Source organism: Anguilla rostrata, chromosome 18, assembly GCF_018555375.3.
Source record: "Anguilla rostrata isolate EN2019 chromosome 18, ASM1855537v3, whole genome shotgun sequence".
Taxonomy (NCBI): Eukaryota; Metazoa; Chordata; class Actinopteri; order Anguilliformes; family Anguillidae; genus Anguilla; species Anguilla rostrata.
Window position 1 is genome coordinate 13,014,145 of NC_057950.1, and position 23,954 is coordinate 13,038,098.

The 23,954-nt window shown below is 47.0% G+C and overlaps 1 protein-coding gene across 1 annotated transcript in view; it reads right to left on the reverse strand.

Moving 5' to 3' along the window:
* The window catches only part of LOC135244528 (protein kinase C epsilon type-like), a 109,266-nt gene that overhangs the window by 5,744 nt on the left and 79,568 nt on the right, over positions 1–23,954 (reverse strand). The window contains 4 exon segments of the mRNA XM_064316879.1: positions 477–623; positions 2,497–2,685; positions 2,961–3,099; positions 13,843–13,997. Of these exon segments, the coding sequence (XP_064172949.1) occupies positions 477–623; positions 2,497–2,685; positions 2,961–3,099; positions 13,843–13,997 (630 nt within the window).

The window sequence follows — 23,954 nt, forward strand, 5'->3', positions numbered from 1 at the left end:
GCCACAGGAACCTCGAAGTGTGTGTGTGTGTGTACATGTGTGTGTGTGTGCATGTCTGTTTGTGTGTGTGCATGTCTGTTTGTGTGTGTGTACGTGTGTGTGTGTGTGCATGTCTGTGTGAGTATGTGTGTGTGTGTGTGTGTGTACATGTGTGTGTGTGCATGTCTGTTTGTGTTTGTGTACGTGTGTGTGTGTGCATGTCTGTGTGAGTATGTGTGTGTGTGTGTGTGTACATGTGTGTGTGCAGGTCTGTGTGTGTGTGTACATGTGTGTGTGCAGGTCTGTGTGTGTGTGCATGTGTGTGTCTTTGTATGTCTGTGTACGTGTGTGTGCGTGTGTGTCTGTGTGAGTATGTGTGTGTGTGTGTGTGCAGGTCTGTGCGTGTGTACATGTGTGTGTCTTTGTATGTCTGTGTACGTGTGTGTGTGTGTGTGTGTCTGTGCACACGCACACGCTCTCTTGCATAAGACACTCACAATGCGGGGTTTGAAAGGCGGTTTGATCCGCCTCTGCTCCAGATGGACCCAGTCGATCTCCTTGAAGAAGGGGTGGGCTTTGATGGCCTCCTCCCCCCCCTGCGCCACCACGCAGCCCAGCCGCTTGTTGGGGCTCTTAGTCATGAACTGCAGAGCGGAAGAGGGGATGGGGAGAAAGGTGAAGAGTGAGAGGGGGATGGAGGGTGAAGAGTGCAGCAAGAAGAAGCTGGTGGGAAGTCTGCACGACCCCCTTAGCTGCTGCCCTCACACACTCCTATGGGGACGCGTCGCTAATATCGGAAAGATTCCATTCAGCTTCATTTTAGCTCCCTCCCTCTCCTCAGGGGCGATCAACCGGTCATATGCAACAATCGCCTCTTATATAATCAATACAACCCTTTTGACTCACAGCCATTTCAGCTCATGTGATCACCATCGTGTGATCAGCTCTAAGGATGTGATCCCTGTTATGTGATAATCCCTGGCTATTTGACCACAGATTTTGTACAGTAACCAGATGGAAAGCTTTCAATTTGCTTACTTTAGGAGGTTTGAGTGTGGGTAAAATGAGTTTCTGCTGCAATGTTACTTCATGAATATTCATAAGCAAGGATGCCCAGGGACAGAAAATCCATTGGCACCGATTTTTCACAGAGTCAATAATATTCATTAACTGAATCAAACTGGAATGTTCCATCTCCAGGGGAAGAGAGAGAAAGAACACTCAAGAAGAACCCACACCTAGTCGGGTGGTTTGTGTAAATAATCTGAGATTTTATGTTCCCTAGTCCTGTGATCTACCTTGATCGTGTAATCTCAACATGATCCCCATCACGAGACCTCAGGGGTACTTTAAGTGAAGTTAACACTACTAAAATATTTGTTTGCTATTGTCTTTTTTTAATACTAGGCAACAGGTGAATATAGACAGACAACAACCTGTGCGTCTCATAAATCTCATGGTCATGTTACAGGAAAGGCCCAGGGGTTGCTTGACATTTCGTGACCAGGGAGATCTTTTGAGCAAGTCATGTGATCCACACATGAACGAGATGGATTGGGTTGTGACTGAGCAATCCAAGACAAACACGACTGCTTTCCCACAAGGCTTTAGAGAAAGGAAAAGCATAGCCAAAGTAAACTCAGGACATGTTATGGAAATGGAGCCATAAAGCCCAGAGATGCACACACACACTCACTCACACACTCACACACACACACAAGCATGCACACACACACACACACACACAGACACACTCACTCACTCACTCACTCATACACACACACACACATGCTGACACACTTGGACACACACACACACACACACACACACACTGGACGGAAAATGTGCAATCACAATCCCTACGTGGAGCTTCCTGCAGTGGCTCTAGGGGCGGGGAGTCGGGGGGAGGGGGGGTGGGGGGGACCAACGGCTTGTCAGGTTGCCCCCCGAACCTTATCCCCAGGATTACGCAATCCAAAAAACCACCAATGAACACAAACAGTTTGTTCTTTTCCCACAAGAAGTGTCATTTCTCCCAGGATCACTTTTCACTGCAGCCCCTGGCCCTGCGAACTCCAGCTCAACTCCCCCCGCGCTCCGCACTTAGCTAATCAGATACAAATTAATCAGAGACGGAGGGAGAGAACGCACCGGGAAGGGAAGAGGAGAGGAAATCAGGGGAGGAGAAGGGAAGGGAGGAGAGGAGGCAGAGGAACAACAGAGGGAAAGGAAATGAGACAGAGAGGACACATCAAGCAAAGGAGCTGCACATGTATATTAAAGAAGCACAGAAAAAGGAGGAGGAGGAAGAGGAGGAGAACCAGAGCAGCTGGGGGGGGGGAAGAGGAGGAGGAGGAGGCAAGAGGCAGATGGAAAGAGGGAGGGATGAGACAGAAAGAAAAGCAGAGAGACAGAGAGATGTGGAGCAGGTATAAGGCAATGCTGAGGCAGGGCGGGGGGTTGGGGGGGGGCGCGCTGGTGGTAAAGAAAGGGAGAGAGGAAGACCAAACTGCTGACCGCTTTGAGGATGCCGACGGCCTCCTTGCTGAGCCACACGGGGTACAGCACGTCGTCGTGCAGGATGGACTCGAACAGGTCGTCCTCGTTGTCCGCCTCGAAGGGCGGCTGGCCGGCCATCATCTCGTACATCAGCACCCCCAGGGCCCACCAGTCCACCGACGGGCCGTACTCCAGCTCCTGCAGGATCTGAGACGGGGAGGGGGCACAACATTAAAACACCCTGAAAGCGTTAAACAAACTCTGATACAGGACATATTACCTTCACAGAGTAAACGTGATCCCTGCTGGTCCCACAGAAACTCTGCTGTACAGCAGTTGGTTTAGCACTTGACGTTTTACTGCGCATGACACCCTGGCACACAGTTTAGGCTCAGAGGGGACCAATGAATGAACAGCAGTTGCAACTGAGAAAAGAGGCCTGTTTTTTGAGGAGGGGGCGGAATGGTGGGAGAGAGGGGCACCTCAGGGGCGATGTAGTCGGGGGTCCCGCAGAAGGTGGTGGTCGTTACTCCGTTCAGGATGCCCTCTTTGCACATCCCAAAGTCGGCCAGCTTGCAGTGGCCCTCGGCATCCAGCAAGATGTTGTCCAGCTTCAGGTCTCTGGAGAGGGAGACAGAAACAGAACGGAAAGTGGGCCTTCGGGGGTCAGAACCGAGCAGGCGAGGTCAAAGGTCAACTAGATCCCGAGCTGACCAGGGAACAAGAATCAGCAACAGCCCACCCTTCCCAACACAAAAACAGAGAATGTGCTGGAGTGTCAGACGTTAGTGTCGGACCGAGCAACCCTAATAGTGTTCCCCCGCTTTTCTTAAGCATGCTGTGTGCATAGACAGAACCGTGTTGGGGAGGGGTCTCTTGTCAAAGTGGTGAGAATCCAAGGAGAGACAGCTATGCATAGCTGAAGTTGTTGCTATGCGTGCGAGGCAGAGACAGGGCGAAGATTCTGCATCGTCATTGTGGCTGAGGAGGGCTGATGTGTGGTAACTTAAACCCCACATACATTCCAGATATCAGGGATTCTCACGAGGTTCTGCTCACGTCAGGTACAACCTGAACTTTTGAGCGCTTAGCTACGGTACACTAAATTCCAAGGATTGACATGCCCAGAATACAATTCACATATATCACTATGACATCGGACAGTTAGAAATAAATTAAGAGGTAATTTCCTCTTTAAATTTTTAAAAATTTAAATCACATAAATCAACCACTACCAGATGGCCTCCACCCTCACGCTACTAGTCGTGCAGCCACTTCTCCATATAAGCAAGGGAGCAGAGCTGGGCGTGGCTCCCTGTGAGATACTCTGGCTTGACAGTATGTGAAAGACTTTCTACATGTAAAGGACTCAGGATTGAGACTCTTTACATGAATCAGAACAGCATTTCAGAGGCCTTGGAGCTGGCTATACAGTAGCTTCCATTGTGCCATTGTGCCATTTAAAAAGGGACTGAAGCAGGAAAGCACAAATATCAGAAACTGAAATACTCATACACACATCTGTATAAAAACATAAAAACACGGTTTGTATGTTTCTGTATGCCTCTGAGTATTTCTTCAGAGAGTAACACTGGGCCTCTTCCCCAGGACAGACCACCCAGGCTGACTCTCACCCCCCCCCCCCACTCTGTCCCAGCACAGTGGCACCACTGCCCAGGCCCAGCGCAGCCATAACAGCGCCCTTATCAGCCCCAGAGCAGCAGACACTACCCCAGATGACCAAGAGGGACTGGGAGCCCTCTGCTCTCCTTTGGGCCTGTATCTCTGGGATCTGTGCATTCTGCTCCGACGTGGGCAAAACGCACACATGCTCTCTCTCTCTCTCACACACACACACACACAGACACACACACATACATACACACATGGGCACACACACACACACACACACACACACACACAGACACACACACACACATACACACATGGGACCAAAAACACACCACACAAGAGACACACTCACACACATACACACATGCACACATACACACATGCACACGCGCACACACACACATACATACACACATGGGCACACACACGCACACACATGCACACGTACACACACACACACGTGCATACACACACACACACACACACACACGCAAACACACACACACACACACGTGCATACACACACACACACACACACACACACATTAACAATACAGGTTCACTACAGAGGGTATAAAATATCCTCCACACTCAGGGAGGCCTGACTGGCAGGGCAGAGAAACTCAGTAGGTAGGTAATTACACACAGTTCTGCAACACGATACCTGTCATTAATGAAACAATAAGGCGGCCGCCTCACCCAGAAAACAGCTCAAGCTACCAAATCTCAGTCAGCACTGACGCACACAGGACACTAAGCAAGGTAGCTACGGGGGGGATAACGCTGTTTTTTCCTTTCCAATTCTGACCTCATCAACATTGGCAACGCCAACAATCATTTTATTTTATGGTCGCGTGAAAATGCTTTCAAATTATAGTGCTAACCCCCCCCCCCCCCCCACATTATGCCACCGGCCCTACCAACCATGTACCTACATCAAGTGGTATTTTGTAAAAACAGCAATGCAACAGGTGACCAGAGTTAAAAATTTCAGTTCTGTGCTTGCAACACACATATTCATATTGAGACATATTCACTGTACGTTGATCAGTTATTGTGGACGGCACTTACATGACTTTATTAATTTTTTGCATACATTTTTACAATGAGGTAAAGCACATCTGTGCAGCACTGCCAGGTTCCCAATATGCATTAGCTGGCAAGGGGCAGCATGGACTTCCTTGCAGAATGCCCAGGCCACGTGGCCAGGAAGTCTATGTGTAGTTTGTCACAAATGTCACTGGGTGCATGCTTCGTGTGCTGGAAATCACGCAAGGTAACCCGTACAGGGACAGTGTCGGGAAGTCATGACTGACAGTACGAGCAGCAATAATGATTCAATTCAGTTATTTGTAAAACAGGAAAATACGTGTCAGGTAACTGTGTCCTCCCCAGTTTTTTCCTCATTCAAGTGAGGATTAAACAAAAGCAAAGAAAACAAGCACTGAATCATTTGGTTACTGACCACTGTTCTTGCTCTGTCAGTACGGTGAAGGCTATGAACTCAAGGATGTCCTCTGAGACATCACTAAGTCTAAGGGTGCGACCCGCATACATAGACAGACAGACAGACAGACAGACATACAGACAGACAGACAGACACACACACACACTCACACGCATGCACACTCAGACATACACACAGGTAACTTAAAAAACCAATCACATAAATATATCAGATGCTATAAGTCACACACATAGATGGGTAATAAAACAACCAAGAAAAATACACACCACAAACTACACACTGCATAAACTACAAGAACATAGACATGTGCTGATAACATACAATCAAATCGCTCACGAATAATGTCAAACAAGAAAGTACACAGCAATGGAACAGTCACATGCAGATGGACAGAGATAATAAGCTTGATTTTTGAGTGCAGACACAGAGGTTCTGAAGCTGAGGTGAAGTGTGTGTGTGTGTGTGTGTGTGTGTGTGTGTGTGCGTGTGTGTGTGTGTGTGTGTGTGTGTGTGTGTGTGAGAGTGCACGGGGGAGATTGGGTGTACCTTGGAAACAGCAAGAGAGGAGAAAAGATAGATAAGAGCAGGGCGATGAAAGATTACAGGAGGAGGTATGAAACCAGGCAGGTCAGGGTTTGATGGTTGATTGCTGAAAAAATGTCAACATCACTAATGTCAACAGCACAAATGTCATTCAGTCTAAGGTGTCTTTGTGAAGCAACTAGCCCAAAGACAGAGGCAAGGTGGGGTGGGCTGGGTTGCGGTGGGTGAGGTTATGTAAGTGTTCTATTTCAGAGAGGCCAAAAAAGGAAAGGACGTGCACTGCACGTTTCAGCGTATTAAAAAAAACAAAACTTTAACATCCGTCCTTTCCACGGTGGTAATTCGGGACCATAATTCAGTGTTCTAAGAACTGTTAATTGCCATGGTAACAAATCTACCTCAGAGAACTAAAGGGCAATTCTGAACTGCAATGTATTTTTCAAAGTTTCACTGCTCTGTCATCCCGCTTGTACATCTCTCTTCTTTTTCGCTCTGCTCATCTTTCACTGCCATCTTCTCATCTCCATACCATCATCTCACTCTAAATATCCCCCCTGGTCTCTGTGTATCTCTCTACCCCTCATCTTACCTCATCTGTTCATGTCTCCTAGTCATGTCTACCCTGCCATTATCCTCTGTAGGGATTGTGAGCAGTTTAATGACTTTCCATTTATTTTCAGAACTGAGTCATGTTACATTTGAGATCTCTGATCTCTCACAAGTGGTCATGTAAACGGATGCAGAACTCTCTCAGTCTCTCTCTCTTTCTATTTTCCATTGCCCTGTTGCAGTCATTTCGTTCTGAAGAAGAGATTTGCTGAAGAAGTCGAAATCGCATTACTCCAACAGTACTGCAGAAAAGCCCATTCAGTCGTTCAAAGAAATCACCCAACTTGTCCGTCTCTCGAAGAGCTCTGCCGAAAGAAGTGAACCAGGAGAACCGATCACAAACACCTTCACTCAGGAGGCAATGGGGATTATCATTAGCAGCAGATTATCGAAAATATTGGCCAGAAGAACAGAGCCAGGCGTCGGAGGGTTCCATTCTCTATACTGGCAGGGGGGACAGCACACACTGCTAAGCGTTTGGGATAGTGCTTTAGACACTTGCACTTTCAGTGTGCCATATTAAAAGGCACGTATGTTTATCTATGAAAAGTAAACCACAGAGAATGCAGTTACAGACCCCACAGACCGGGGTCAGGTGTTTTTGCCTGGTTCGACCAACCAAACATTACCTCTAAGTACACCAGGGCCCTGAATTTACTGAACATTTCTTCAATCCAAGCTATAAATTTAATTTAAATGATTGCACATACAAAGTGAAACGATAATTGCGAGGTAAACAATGGTGATGGTTCACCTCCCCGAAGACTCTTCCGGGAGCTGAAGAGCTACTAGAATAAGAGCAAATGTAAAATTTGTTTTTCCCCTGATTTCCTCTTCATGAAATACGATGGAAATTGAAGTGGTTAAATTTAAAATGGTGGAACAGGAAGATTGAAGAGGAAGCGAGGCACAATTAAGCTCTGGAGAACAGCCCTCTCCAGGGGGGCTGCGTTATTGGCTGAACATGCGAACGCTTGGAAAGAACACGACTCATTTTTCAAAATGCACATAAATAACATCCATAAAAACTCAGCGCTTCCAGGACGTTTAACAGAGATTTTCGGCAAATGTTTGAAAAAAAAAAAACGGTAAAGCATGTTCAAACGCACGCACACACGCAAGCAGAAACACGTGTGCACACGCACATGCATGTACACACACACACAGAAGAAAAAGGGAACTGCAATCAGACCCAATTGAAAGCATTTCCTGTGTTCCATGTTAATCCTGAGGAGTGATATTTTTCCATTACGTACTCAGCCCTCCGCACCCTCCACCAGCACTCCCCCAAGTCCACCCCCCCCAATTCCCTCGCACAAACAGCTGCTCCCCACTTTGCCCCCACCCACCCAACCCAGGTGAGGAAGGAGCGTATGTCCCTCTGTCTCTCTTTCATAGACCCCACCACACCTGCCGGTCACCCACTTTCCTCACCTATACAATGTCTCTCTCTCTCTCTGTCATGATGGTGTATGTGAGAGAGTATGATGGTGTGTGTGAAAGAGTATAGTGGTGTGAGTGAGAGAGTATACTGTAATAGTGTATGTTAGAGTGTACAATGGTGTGTGTGAGATCAGGTATGATTTATAGCCTATAAAACCTCTCATATGAATGGTCTTTGAATCCGGTGCATAGGTTTGACTTATACAAACAAAAGAAAATTTGGTACACTTTAAAAGAGACTTGCAGTAAATCCCAATGAGACACTTTCCTTCACCATCATCATCATCATCTGCGAGCAAAAGCTGAACTGCAGGCAAATTCCAGACCAAACTGAATTTCACATACACTTTAAAGCTGAAGGAGCCAGAGGTCTGGGCAGGGGTCTGCACTGAACCCTTCTTCATCTAATCTCTGACTACTGATCAGAGCTGTTTTATCGCATTCAACCATTTTTGTTTTCATTCAAATTTTAAATGACTATTTTACAGTTTTACACAAAAGTAACCACACATACAACCAGGAGGCAAAATCGTGTTTCAGACACATGACGAGACAGACAAATGCACCTGGCTTGAGCTACTGCTGCACATAAAGCCCAATCCGCAATCAAGGTGGCAAGACAGGCTCCTGTAGAAGAGTACTGCTAACTACTCTGAAGCAAGAGAAGAGGGGAGAGATATTACACACATGATATGATGCTGACCTAAAATTCGTGAACTCCTGCTTTTTGCTACCATGTCGTCTAACGTATCGTTGTACTGCATGATGTGTGTCCCTGTTAGTGCCGTGCTGTTTACAATTATTTGTTACGTGAAACATGTGCTGTGATTTGTTATGTGAAATGTGTGCAGCTTCAAGTAAGTCATGTGATCATGTCATTCTATTGTTAGAAACTTCACCAAAAGCGAACTCCACCAGATGTGGCTCCATGGCGATTACAGTGAACTGAAACCGCACTGAACTCAATGTGTGTTTGTGTGTGCGTGTTTGTTTGTGTTCGTGTGTGTGTGCGAGAGCGAGAGAGAGAGAGAGAGAAAGAGAAAGATGAAGAAAGCGAGAGATAAAAATAGGAACGTGAGCTGGCATGACCTGACCGCCAGGTATACTCCGATAAAGCCGGGGTGAAACAAGGTAACCAAAATATTGTTTCCTCCTTTTTTATTTTTCTTCCCCCCCCCCGTGTCCCTGCCCTCCTACGCTCTGCTCTGATAGAGATGCTAACCTGCAGGAGTGGGTGGGTGCAGGAGGGCAGAGCGGCGGCCCTTCGGTCTGCAGACGGCCCGCGTGGAACACGCCGGGCATTCAGAACGTCTGCGCTGGCATACGGGCCGCTGCACTTCTATGGCATGGCGAGTCGGGACAGGCCAAACGAGATCAAACTGCTACTTTCTTTACAAAAATGTTTTTTTGTTTTTTTTTAAAAAAAAGGTACACCGTAGTGGTGAGACCATACAGAGTGTTCCCAAAGTTGTTTTGAAGTTGGCATGCAGGAGCCCGGGTCATGGGAAGGGTACAGGAGTTCATGCCGGGTAAATGTGCCAGTGCGCTCACACGCCCCAGAAGGCAACCCGCATGACCGCATTACCCGCATTGCCAAAATAATGCCTGCAAAACAGCCAGGCTGTGGTACTATTTAAACCAGGCACACCAGAAATATCACTTAAGCACCGACAGATAGGGTATATACTCAGCGTACTCTGAAGGCAATCTGCAGGAAGTAGAAGCACATTCCCGTATTCTAATTAATTTCCCTGCGAGTAGCATGTGGGCGTGTGTGAATCTCCCTACTGTGCTGACTGATGAGATAAAAAAATAAAAACCAGAAGACAAAGGACAGCAAAACGCTCTTAGGTGAATTCTGAAGAGTAGGTGACACCGTGTCCTGAGGTGTATTTTAAGTTGTCTCAGGATCGCTGGCAGCGCTCTCAGGTTCAGAACCACCACTGTGCTGCTCCGTTGAGGCACGGCCTGGTTCATAAACACAAGGCTGGCCCCTGGCAGGGCCTGCGGCTCACAGCCCAACCCGGTTTCCTCCCTGAGAGTGAGCTCAGAGAGAGCCAGCCTGCTCACGTAGCACAACCGCCCCCATCTCCCCCCCCCTTTCCATACCCGGCGTCTGTTCGACGCCCCCCCGGCCTACGCGAGTTCCAATTGTTTCCCACTTTTATTTCCCCCAAAGAAGGTTCTAGGTGGAGCACCTAACACCGCAGACAGGGCTGAGACAACAAAACCGGCTTCCCAGCATGCACCGCTGCCCCGCTCCTGCCGGCTGGAGCCCGGCCAGGAGCGGCCGCTCCTGTCGCTGTGGCCGTCGTGCCTTTTTGGATCGCTGGGCGTCCGATTTGAGCGGGACGCAAGAACAGCCAAGCTTGATTAGCCATTATGTTCTTTTCATACAGCGCACAATTCAAGCTGCTGGGGAGTGTTTCCTGCCCAGTGCGCCGGACTGGAGATAATCACCCTGCGCCAGTCCTAGGAACCAGTAGCTAACATCGTGAATCCAAAAAACTAAAAACAAAAAGGCCCCGCGAAATCAGGGGGTGTGGTTTCACCAGCTAGAACGGGGGGTGAGAGGGCGTGGCCCCACCACACCCTCCACTGCTTTTAACGTCCCAGGGCTGAAGTAAGCAGGGACACAACAAGGAAAGAGGAAGGAATAAATCTGAGATTGATTCACTTGCCAGATGACATGACATTCATTGTATAATAAGTAAAGAAATAAATTGTACATGCAGTCACAAAAGGAATTCCCGACCCCTTCCAGTTCCATTCCAACCTCTTCATGGAATGATTACTCACAGCTAAATGTTTCTTAGCCGTAGGTGATATCGAGCACAGTTACACACATCCCGCTGAATTACATCATATCATTCAACTGCTGGGTGGACACCCTTCAATAAAACTGGCTTAGTGGCTTTATATAGCTTACCATGCGCATATTCCTTACAATAGCATCAGAACCCCTATAACTGAAAGCATTTTTGTAAGCAAGTTCTGTCATAAACATCAAATAAAAGCCAAAAAAGCATTTATTTTGAACGTGGCTGCAACAAATGTTCTTAACTTAAAATCTGAGCTGTTTTAATGACGTTCTCCACTACTGCATGTTTTTTTCCGTCATGTTCTCCACGACTGTACGTTGCTCTGGATGTGCACATCTGCCAGGTGACTTTAATGTAATGTAATTAACGGAGGCAACAGATCCAAGGTCTCTGCATTTGCAGTGGGGAAAAAGTAGCCAAGGAGGTTCCAGCAACAATATGAAATTACATCCTTTTTTACGGTTCCCTTTCCACACCAGAAAGCAGTGCGCTTCAGTCTGAGAGCAACTAAAAACCAAAGAAGATTTTTTTATTTTTGGGAGCTTTTCTGAAAACTTGTAAATGACTAAGAGTAATCAGCAGTGAATGAGCAGAGATCTTCACAGGCCGGGCGGAATCAGAGCCACTGCTGCAGCGTCACCCTCCCCATTGTGCCCCATTGTGCCCATGTGTTCCCGAGCCGGCAAATAAGGTGGAAAAGCACTTCTGGTTGCACTCCACCGTGATAAGATCTTTTGGGCTTTTCAGCGAGGACGCCATGGCAACCCGCTCGTGAATGAGGTGAAGATTTTTCCTCCGCGCAGCAGGAGCTGATTATAGACCTGCTGGTAACGCAGGCATGATACGGACCCTCGAGCACACAGCGTCCAAACAAACATCCCATTCTCCGCTCTCGAATGTCTGTCAAGAGCCTTTTAAAGCAGCGCCGGGGCCTTTGTGCGGTGAACGAAGTTCTCGTGAACCAGGCCGAACCCGATGAGAGATTTTGCTTAATGGCGCGGCGGGGGCCGCCGCCACGAACCGCCACCGCGGAGTCCGAGAAGCTACGTGACGATCCGTTCAAACGCAGAGACGGCGCGACGGGCACAAACGAAGGAGCCGGTGCTTAAAAAAACAAGCCGCGGGTGACCCACGACCCGTCCGGCCACCGGCTGTTTCGCTCCGCACGGGCGTGAGCGACCTGCTCCTGTGCCGTGACCGCCATTCACCTGTTAACCAGCTTTACACGTCAGTAAAATCGACTCCTGGGCCCAGGAAATGGAAGCTGAAGTCCTAATTGGCCGAGAGCACAAGCAAAACACTAGAAGGACATTGCGCCTGGAGTTCAGTTCACTTCCGTTAAATTTCATTTAGCACGTTTTACAGTGACACTGCCACAGATGATTCACAGTGGGAATAAAAAAGAAAACTGGGCAAAAATCCAGGTCTGATCCCCCAAAAAAAGTGAGCAACGGATGTAAAAAAATAAAAGCTAGCTATAGAGGGGGAACCCAACCTCTGCTGGCCGGCCTGGTGCAATAGCTCCGATAGAACGAACGGTAACAAACGTAAACAGGGATCTAGCAGAGCAAACGATAAACTGGGTCGGGCAGGTTAGAGTCAGAAGTGGCTAAACTGGCGTGTCTGTATGCTCGACAGTAGGCAAGTGCTGCTGATTCGGACGCGGCCCGTGTGTGTGCCTTTGGCTAAGCCATTCTCAGCGCTCCCCCTGATGACCGTGACATTCAACTGTCCACTGGACCTCGTTAGATCCAGATGGGCCAGAGGGGAGGGAAAGGGATGCTGGTGGGGGTGGGGGTCGGGGGAGGGGAGCGGGTTAGTCAGCAATTCAACATTAATCTGCTAACGGGCTACTTCCTGTCAGGGGCTCAGAGCTTTTTTTTTTTTTTTGAAGTCGAGAGAGAAAGAACGAGGGGGAGAGCTGACAGGACAAGCTTCTGTGCTGGCCCTGGAGCCAGAACGGGACGGGATGGGACAGGGTCCAGATTTCCTCTCTGGGCCAGAGCTCCCTATGTTCTCAGCAAAAGAACAACAACAACAAAAAAAGCCGTAAAAAGTTGTACACAGACTGAGCCCATCTACAGACATCAGACATGCATTTATCTGTAAACAAGGCGTACACTAGCGCTGAACATGATGAATGCCAAACGAATAAACAGTGAACTAACACCCCCCCTTCCCAAAAAAAGGGACTAATCACATAAAAAAGGAACAGAGTAAACAAACCGTATCAAACCGACCACAAGAGTCAAATAACTCCACCGAAAACCACGCAAAACACATGCAAGCGGAATCATTTCTATTTTTCACACGTGAGTATCTGTTGCAAGCAGGAATCAGATTTCAGCAAAATAAAACATTTTATTGGAAAGGGGCATTTGTCTCTTGAAAGCACTTCAAGACAAAATCTGCTTGAACTGGCTGATATCAATCGTCCTCCTTGACAGGTATTTTTGTACAGAAATAATTATTTTGTCATGGTGTTTTTTTCCTTTAGTACATGGTTCAAGTTCAAGATGTTTTGTCAGTTTACAACAAAAGTGATAGCAAACAAAATTTGATAGCTGAGTGTGTGTGCGTATGCTTGTGTGTGTGTGTGTGTGTGTGTGTGTGTGTGTGTAGAGTGGGTCCCAGCATGTCCAAGTAAGAATTTCAGAATAGCCCCTTCAACATGCTCCCACCGCCCCAATCCCCCTACAAGCCACCCTAATGCTCCTCACGCAAGGCCCACGTATTAAATTAAAGAGAGCACCCCCATTTTCGCCTCTAAACTGTCCTCCAGGTCAGTGGAGGAAGCTGTATCCCAAACCCCCAAATCCCAAGGCCTTGCCCAGTGGACAGCCCTACCTGTAGATGACTCCATGCTGGTGCAGGAACATGAGGGCGGAAGTGACCTCGGCTGCGTAGAAGCGGGAGCGGGCTTCGTCGAACTTGCGGGACCGCTGTATCTGAAACATGAGGTCTCCTCCGTTCACGTACTCCATCACGAAAAAGAGTCGGTCCTGGAGTGGGGGGGGGGGGGGGCAGGAGAGAAAGGAAAGGGCAGGGAGAGGTCACTAAAATATAATCTGCGGTCCATCTTTTATCAATAAAACATTTTCCTAATTTAGAAACAGGTTGTCACAGAACACTTTGCACATTTTCCAGAGGGAGTATAATAAACAAACAAAAAAAAGAAACTCATACATGTTCAACACCCCCAAAACACACATCCCAGGCTGCAATTGTCTCTTTACCCAAAGCTATGTCAAGCCAAACCCATACTATACCCCATCATCTGAAGAAATTAACCCACTTTTTATTATTAATGATTTTTATTGGAGGGCACATATAAAACAGACCAATGCACAGTGTAGCGAGCAGTCATTGCTTTATATTTTGCTTTGTCTTTCTCTGTAATTAAACCGGTCTCTTCAGCGTGACACTCTCTTCCCCAACCACCCCTACACCACCCAACCTCAAAAAGGTACTGGTATAAAAATACATAATCAGAGGACAATGATGGTGATTCCAGGTAGACTTGTGGTTAAATAGGAGATAAATTAAGGAGTTAAATTAAGAGATAAAAAGAAAAAATTGCAGTGTAAAGATTTGACTGGCAACCCCTGCACATTTTGACTTCATATAGTCCATTTTTCTTTCTGGTAACGGGGGGAGTACAATAAACCCACTTTTCTGGGAAAAGGAGGACAGCTTCCTGTGTTTCTGCCCTCATACGATGGAAATCTGAGAGAAAAAGTCAGGAGGGCGGAGGGTCACTATATAATGGAAATGTAAATCTGGCGCTATCGTTCCATTGTTTAAATGCAATCACTCATACGCGGTAAGAGGACGAGAAACACATTTTTTGTGTGTACTATAAAATACAGCCTTACCGTAAGGCTGCATTGTTACTGACCAAAACTCTTCGAAGGGGAACAATAATAATTCTGTGAAGAAAACAAATCATGCCCGTTCCTCGAACGACGGCCATTATACTTTTCATTGGAAAAATGGGGGAAAGAAATGGAAAAAACAGAGCAGCGTTATGGCAGTGCACTCTCAAAACTGATGCGTCATTTTAAAAAAAGACGTGTTAAAAAAATGTCTAGTTATGGACAGCACATTTTGTGTTACTTTAACACAGTATGGTTAACAAATCCCCTTTATTACAAATCTGTACACAAAAGGGGTAACTTTGACACAAAATATGTTGAAAGTAACACAAAAGTAGTAACACAAAAACTGTTGGATATTAACACATCCTTTCTGAGAGTGTGGCTTCCAACATTGAGGGCTTTTCTGGGCATTTCTGTTTCTGGGAAATGATGGGATCGCTGCCTAATACCGACTCACGCAGCGCACGTTTAGGCTACAAAATTGTCTTAACAAATGCGGACTCAGAGCAGTTCAATATTTTAGAATCTTATTGACGATTCTGACGACCTGATGGCTGTACAAAGGCTGATAGAAGTCATTTTCGAGTTCGTGATTTAATGCAAAAACTACTCCAACAAAAGTAACTCCATTGTAGCTTGTACAGCAACATTCTGCTTCCAGAGACTATACATTCAAACACATTCACTTTACACTGTTTATACACAATTATAAACACAACAGTCCATTTTGTATACCATGCCACCACTTCCGTCCTTTCCACAGTGTCAGGTTGTATGCAAAAAACCAAAAATAATGTTCAATCTAATTTTTTGAAGAATAATCAGTTATATACGCGCGTACACTGTGGAGGCATAATGTAGATCTACAAACTGCTTTGTAGTTACTTTTGCATTTTTAAAAATTTTAACCACACACCTGCAAATGCCCCTATACCAGCCACTGCGAAGCAGGAAGGTCTTCCGAGACTTCAGTATCTACAACATCCTTCATCACACACAAGAACTGTCCGGGCAAATTGAAACCAGACTCTAAAATGATACTAATAAAACTGAGAACTCCAGAAAGTGAAACATATCCTTTCCACCTCTGTCAGTGTTAACTTTGGGACATGTTCTTACTACATCCTGTCGAATAATATGCGAAAAATAACACTCAACTTTTCCAGAAGTGAAGCTGAATTACATGGGAACAGACACAAACAGGCAAAGGAATTAATAGTGTATCACATACTGAATCCTGCTGACCATGACTTAATTTCCTGATTTTACCTCAGGTGCTGGGACAGGTGCTGGGAGAGAATTTTAAACCACTACCACTATACAGGGATCCAACTAGTCTTTCTGCTTCTAAATTACCTGCATTACTGGTGCACGCTCGCACGCATGCATGCACACACAAGTATTACACAAACACACACACCCATGCACACACACACACACACACACACACACACACACACGCAAATATACACACGAACACACAGGCACGCATTACACAAACACACACACACATACGCAAATACACATGCACACACACACACACACGAACACACAGGCACAAATTAATTTGATACTGAGAAATCCATTGAACTTCCTGTACAAGGCTTCTAGGAACAGGGAAGAAGCAAGGGATGACGTCTATCACATTTGACATAGTAAATCCCGTCTTTCTGGGTTCTCTCCTTTCGTCCCCTGCAAACGGAGAACCGCTTACATAAGTGTACAAGAATCCACCTCATCTTGCACTCGGGCCTCTTTTTTTTCTGAAAGTGAATTTAAACAGGATGCTTAAATAGTTTGTTTAAATGTGCCCAGAATTACAGGGAGTCCCACCCAATAAAATGTGAATAAACATTTCCTGCTTCTAATTAGAAATGTACAAATACTCGCTTCCCAACCCAGGGCTGAGAACTTGCTAAAAGAAAGGCACCGATGAACAGATAACGATGAAGACCCAACAGTTCTGCCCTTTCTGCGCAGCAGCCTGGATGTTTTGTGGTAGTCTGGCATGGTTCAGTTCAAGTTTAAACCCGCACGTTGCATAACGTGCACACACAACCACTTCGCTCACTACCTGGAATTATTCTCAACAGAATGAAACATTTTTGCTGGTTCTTTAAAAAAAAAAAAAAAAAAAAAGTCTTGCTCAATATTCACAGATGCTTGTAATATTACTTTTGCATACTCCTGTTACTATTACTGTTGCATTCCGTAGATTAGTTTTGTTTTTTTCAGATAAACACAGGATTGGATACAGACTGTTTCAGTACAAATGAAGAGGAATTTAACCATAATGTACATTTATTGACAGGAACGCTCTCTCTCTCTCTCTCGCTCTCTCTCTCTCTCTTTCTCTCTCCATTTTCATAGAGCCCCATTTGTGCACTGTTTGCACCATAGTTAAGGTAATTACTGTATGGCTCTTAGCTCCAAGATTACCACACTCAGCTCCCCCTTAAAAAAATGGCCTGCTTTGTGATGTTGATAGCAGCAGGAAATAATTATAATTTCAGTACAGAGTGTATTGTGTGTGTGGGCCTGGACGACGGTCAAGAATGTTTATCCGTAATCCCAGAACAGCATGCTGACCTCTCCCTGTACCACACACTCCCAGCACAGCGTGCTGACCTCTCCCTGTACCACACACTCCCAGCACAGCGTGCTGACCTCTCCCTGTACCACACACTCCCAGCACAGCGTGCTGACCTCTCCCTGTACCACACACTCCCAGCACAGCGTGCTGACCTCTCCCTGTACCACACACTCCCAGCACAGCGTGCTGACCTCTCCCTGTACCACACACTCCCAGCACAGCGTGCTGACCTCTCCCTGTACCACACACTCCCAGCACAGCGTGCTGACCTCTCCCTGTATCGCACACTCCCAGAACAGCGTGCTGACCTCTCCCTGTACCACACACTCCCAGAACAGCGTGCTGACCTCTCCCTGTACCGCACACTCCCAGTTGCTGGTTTTCCGCTGACCACAAACGGGACCAGGTTTTTTTCCCACATTTTATGAGGTACCTCATTAAACCTGTTGCTTGTATCAGAATGTTTGTATGCAAACTTAATGACACAATCCAATTATATTTTCTAATGTTCCAGAGGATATGAAATTCATATGAATAAAGACATACAATGACCATTGTAAGACACTGAAGAAGTCCACGCTTTATGATGCATCAGGTGGAGTGTTCAAATGATTGCGCACACACTGTAAACATATCTGGTTCTCTTCACAGGGAGGGAGAGAGAGAGCAACAGAGGGAGAGAGAGTTCTCTTTAGATGAGGAACATCGCAGGAACTGCTGATGTAACTAATTATTCTAGCAACCTTCCAGTGTTCTGTCAGTCATTAAAGAATGTTCTTGTTCCAGAATACGTAAAAATCACTCTTTCTTCACATGTTTAGCAAGTCACAGTGCAAATACATACATTCAAATTCAAATACAAAACAAAATACACACTGGAACTTTATTTCACTTTCAAATGTACAGAACCGTCAGCAGTCTTGAGCCTCTCACAAGGCCTCTGTTTTCTAAATGCACTGGTTCTGTACTTCTTAGGCCTCGCAGAAGACTTTATGTGACAGAAATGCTGCTGTTCGAGAGCAGTGTGGACTTGTTGTGACTGTTCACTGTCCCTCGCTGCCACTATACAGGACAAGACTATCGTCGCTGAGGAAGCGTTTGTTTAGTCTCATGTTAACTTATATAACGTGTTATGCAATGGACAAAAATAGGACTGCAGGTGCAAGCAACTTTGGCAAAGACATTGCTAGGTCACACACACACACACACACACACACACACATACCATATAGCAGATATACCCTCAATAAGAGAGACACATTTTGGGAACCACGGGAAGAATATACACCCATATTAAAACTAAAAAGAATAAATTATTTTCCCTTTCTAATATTACATGATTTATGATTGTTTTAACAACTTAAGGTCGTCAGTAATAGAAAGTGTACATATGCTAAAGTAATCATCAGGCCATTGAAACTATTTGAATATTAAACTAGAGCAGGAGGACTCAGGATGCTAGGTTGTAGTCAGACTGGTATCTTTAAAGACACCTGCATCCGCTTTGTGAGATATATCCAAATACCAACTCACATGACAATGTGTGTGTGTGTGTGTGTGTGTGCGCATGCACACACTCTTTTCTGTGCCCTCAACAGCACAGCATCACAAATAATATTTGAATTGGCATTGCCTGTATTCCAACAAAGCAAGCTGTACTCAACATCGCCTGTCTTTGAGCTACATATGGACGAGTATCCAGAGAGCTCCACCATTTCTTACCAAGCAATCTGTTACCATGACAACAACAAAAACATCAACTCGTCGGCACACTGTCCATGCGCCATCAAGACAAGCTGCTCTCGCGATGGTCATCAGTGCACCTGCTGGCCAACACTGACAGACATTCATGTAGCTGGCAGACCTGGGTCAAATACATATTTGTCTTGGATTCAAATACTTTTCTGTGCTCTATTGATCTTGCCTGGTGTAATAGAGCCTGCCAATATGACCGGGAAGGCGGAGTTTGCACTTTTTGAAAGTATTTAATTGGTTCCAATACACTAGACAAGATCAGTAAAGCGTAGAAAAGTATTTGAATACAAAACAAATATGTATTTGACCCAGGTCTGGTAGCTGGAGATAGTATTTAACTTTAATTTCCATGTTACCATGGCATCACTTCCTTGCCACATGTTTTAGTAAAAAGGCTTGACCTGGTGCTGGGTCAGTGGGGAGATTCAGACCCTGCTCTTGATGAGAAGGAAGGACAAAGCCATTTGTGATAAAGGAAGGAACAGGCTCAGATGTTGCGACGGATATGCATCACCTGCGTTCCTCTTTGTTCGCCTGCTCGCTCGCCCGCCCGCCCGCCATGCCCGCGGATGCCTTTCTATTGGCGCTGGCAGCAGCGTGGGGCCGGGGTGGGGAGGGGCGGGGTAAGGCTGCATCTGGCCCCGCGCGGGGACGGAGCGCGCCCGTACCTGGCCCTCGCTCGAATCGCCCCCGCCTCGCCCGGACCCCTTTCATCTCCGCTCAGGCCTGCAGCCCTCATCCGACAAAGCCCCTCTCCCAAAGCTCATTAGCGACCGCGTGGGCCGCCGCGCCCCGTCCCAGTAACCAAGAGCCCGCGACCGGCGGGAAATAAGAGCGCGCTTCCTGGAACTGGGACCAGGGTGAGCAAAGAGGCGCACCCACTCACCCCTAACACCCCATCCTGGGGATTTCACCTGACAATAACTGCTTCTGGTGTGTCACATTGTTGGGGTGGGGAGGGGTGAGGTGGGGGGGTGTATCCCATATAAACCCAAAGGCCTTTGTGCTGAATTTCACAATAATAATATTGCACTGCTGTGAGAGAAATGTTTAAAATAGTCTGATTGAGGTTAAATCTGAATAATCTGTCTAAGGCCTAACCCTAACCCTAACCCTAACTAAGCACCCAAACACCCCCAGCACCCCATCCTGAGCACTGCATACCCACTCACCCCCAACACCCCATCCAGGGGATTTCACCTGACAATAACTGCTTCTGGTGTGTCACATTGTTGGGGTGGGGAGGGGTGGGGTGGGAGGGTGTATCCCATATAAACCCAAAGGCCTTTGTGCTGAATTTCACAATAATAATATTGCACTGCTGTGAGAGAAATGTTTAAAATAGTCTGATTGAGGTTAAATCTGAATAATCTGTCTAAGGCCTTAAGAATTCTGATCCTGATTATTGTACAAATGGCAATAACTGTAGGTTTCCTTATAAAGCTGATAAATTGCGCAGTTTAGGAAGTGGGACGGCTTCACAAAAGCCCTCCCACACACAAACTGCCCAGGACAGTTTCGGGAATATAATGGCTAGGCAGCACAATCCATACATTTTAAAAAGCTCTCCTGTTGTTTAAAATTTCCTACTGAATGAATGAATTCTGTTCCACCGCTTGGATGAGTGCAATTGTGGGTTTCTCTCTCCCTCTCTCTCTTCCTTTTTTCCACTGATTGGCTGACAGACCAAGAGAATATGAATTTTCCATACAGAGGACAATTTAATGGTTTAGTTATCTTATACTCAAACTTCATATAAAAAATTATGCGGCTAATATATTTCTACAAGCACGACAGTACGCCAGCTGCACAGAGCCAGAGAAGCAGGAGATGAAAGGACACAGGGGCACAGTACAAGATGTTCTGAGCGAAAAAAAAAACAAAAAACTGAAAAAAGGCAGAAAAAAACTAAATTGCCCCCCTCCCTTCCACCCATTATTTCTGAGAACAGAGCACAGCTAAAGAACACTACACCCATCAATAATCAAATACTGTAATAAGGCATATTTTCTGCTTTCCACATTAACGTCAACGTGATTTTTTGTGCTGGTTAAATTTGGCTGGTGCAGGCTGCTGTTTGGCTCATCTTGTTAATGCACTGTTCTCCTGTGTAGGTTGAGCCAGGAACGGGTGGTACTCAGGGAGACAGATTTTGGCCGGGTGTACAGGGTGGAGCAGGGTTCTATGGGTGTACAGGGTGGAGCAGTGTGCTGTGGGTGTACAGGGTGGAGCAGGGTTCTATGGGTGTACAGGGTGGAGCAGGGTGGAGCAGGGTTCTATGGGGGTACAGGGTGGAGCAGGGTTCTATGGGTGTACAGGGTGGAGCAGTGTGCTATGGGTGTACAGGGTGGAGCAGTGCACTATGGGTGTACAGGGTGGAGCAGTGTGCTGTGGGTGTACAGGGTGGAGCAGTGTGCTATGGGTGTACAGGGTGGAGCAGGGCTCTATGGGTATACAGGTTGGAGCTGTATGCTGTGGGTGTACAGGGTGGAGCAGGGTTCTATGGGTGTACAGGGTGGAGCAGGGTTCTATGGGTGTACAGGGTGGAGCAGGGTTCTATGGGTGTACAGGGTGGAGCAGGGTTCTATGGGTGTACAGGGTGGAGCAGGGTTCTATGGGTGTACAGGGTGGAGCAGTGTGCTATGGGTGTACAGGGTGGAGCAGTGTGCTGTGGGTGTACAGGGTGGAGCAGGGTTCTATGGGTGTACAGGGTGGAGCAGGGCTCTATGGGTGTACAGGGTGGAGCAGTGTGCTGTGGGTGTACAGGGTGGAGCAGTGTGCTATGGGTGTACAGGGTGGAGCAGTGTGCTATGGGTGTACAGGGTGGAGCAGTGTGCTGTGGGTGTACAGGGTGGAGCAGTGTGCTATGGGTGTACAGGGTGGAGCAGTGTGCTGTGGGTGTACAGGGTGGAGCAGGGTTCTATGGGTGTACAGGGTGGAGCAGGGCTCTATGGGTGTACAGGGTGGAGCAGGGTTCTATGGGTATACAGGGTGGAGCAGGGCTCTATGGGTGTACAGGGTGGAGCAGGGTTCTATGGGTATACAGGGTGGAGCAGGGCTCTATGGGTGTACAGGGTGGAGCAGTGTGCTGTGGGTGTACAGGGTGGAGCAGGGTTCTATGGGTGTACAGGGTGGAGCAGGGCTCTATGGGTGTACAGGGTGGAGCAGTGTGCTATGGGTGTACAGGGTGGAGCAGGGCTCTATGGGTGTACAGGGTGGTGCATCTCACACCTCCCCTTCCACCTCCACCTGCATCCACAAACAAAGAGCACGATCGCAGGTATTGCTATGGCACAAACGACCGGGGGGGGGGGGGGGGATGGTCACGGTCTGTTATTGTGTCTGATGCTGGATGTTTGTGGAAGGGAGGGAGGGGGTGTTTTTTCCGCTGTCCGCAGCACAATAGGCCTCAGGGGAGAGGCAGGCAGGGGCCAAGGGTGGGGGGGCTGGGGAGGGCGGAGGGGGCCTGGGTGCTCGACTGGAGTCCAGTAATGATGGTAAGGTAGGGTCCTGTCAACTCGGGATTCACTATTTGAAAGGCACTATATAACTACTTCAACCGTAGTAATAAATCTTACACACACACACACAAACCATTAAACAGCACTATTCACACTTGTATTTCCCTTACCTCATGGCATATTACACATTGACACAGGACACTGAAGACAGCGTCCATACTACACACACATACATGCACAATGTTGTCCAGGAGCACTGAGTATGTCACATATGGAGACTGGTGCTCACAGAAAATAAAATATAAAAACATTCACAGAGAAGTTAAATGCTTTTGAGAGCGTTGTCGTCTCAAGAATATATTCATGTTTCAGCACCCAAACAACTTAAAGAAAGGACCACAGTAGAGGAGACCAAAAAGCAAAGGTGGCAGAGAGAAAGGGAAGGACTGAAAGACGATCGAGAGAGAGAGAGTGAGACGAGAGACTGAGAGAAGTAAAGGCACAGACTGGACAGACTCATCCCCCTTCTCTCCGGAGAGCCTTGGTGTGAGGCTCTTTCCAAACACTCCGGGACCCCAGCAGAATGTTCCCACGTTCCCCAGCAGTAGGGTCAGCCAGCCACAACACGACTGCGAGGCGACCAATGGAGACAAAGCAGGGGACCACAACCAGAACAGCTGTGGGCCCTGCACTGGATACCCAGCAGAGCTGTGTGCTGTACACACACACACGCACACACACACATGCACGCACACACACACACACACACACACATGCATGCACATACACATGCATGCGCACACACGTGTGCACACACACACACACATGCGTGCACACACGCACACGCACGCGCACGCATGCACACACACACATGCACGGGCGCACACCACACACATACACACACACGGAGGACTGGACACTTTTCCAACAAATTATCATTGTTAATTTCTGCTGATCATACCCTCTATTACTCTAAATATTACAGCACTTACTAAACTGGGACACTATAGCATTCTAGAGCAAAAAGCCCAAAACAGGAAAAAATAAATAAAAACAGCAAAAAAAACCATTCCATCAAAGGCAACCTTTCTTCTGAGCTGTCAAGTTTGTCTGACTGGTACAGATTAATTTCACGGGTACAACACAAATTTATCCCTTAATGTAGTTCATTAATCATTTCTATGGGGGGGAAAACAGACTACGCTGAACTTTGCTTTTTCTGGAGGGGAGCCAGCGAGCGGGCGGGCTCAGTACACCAGTTCTCTGCTTTGG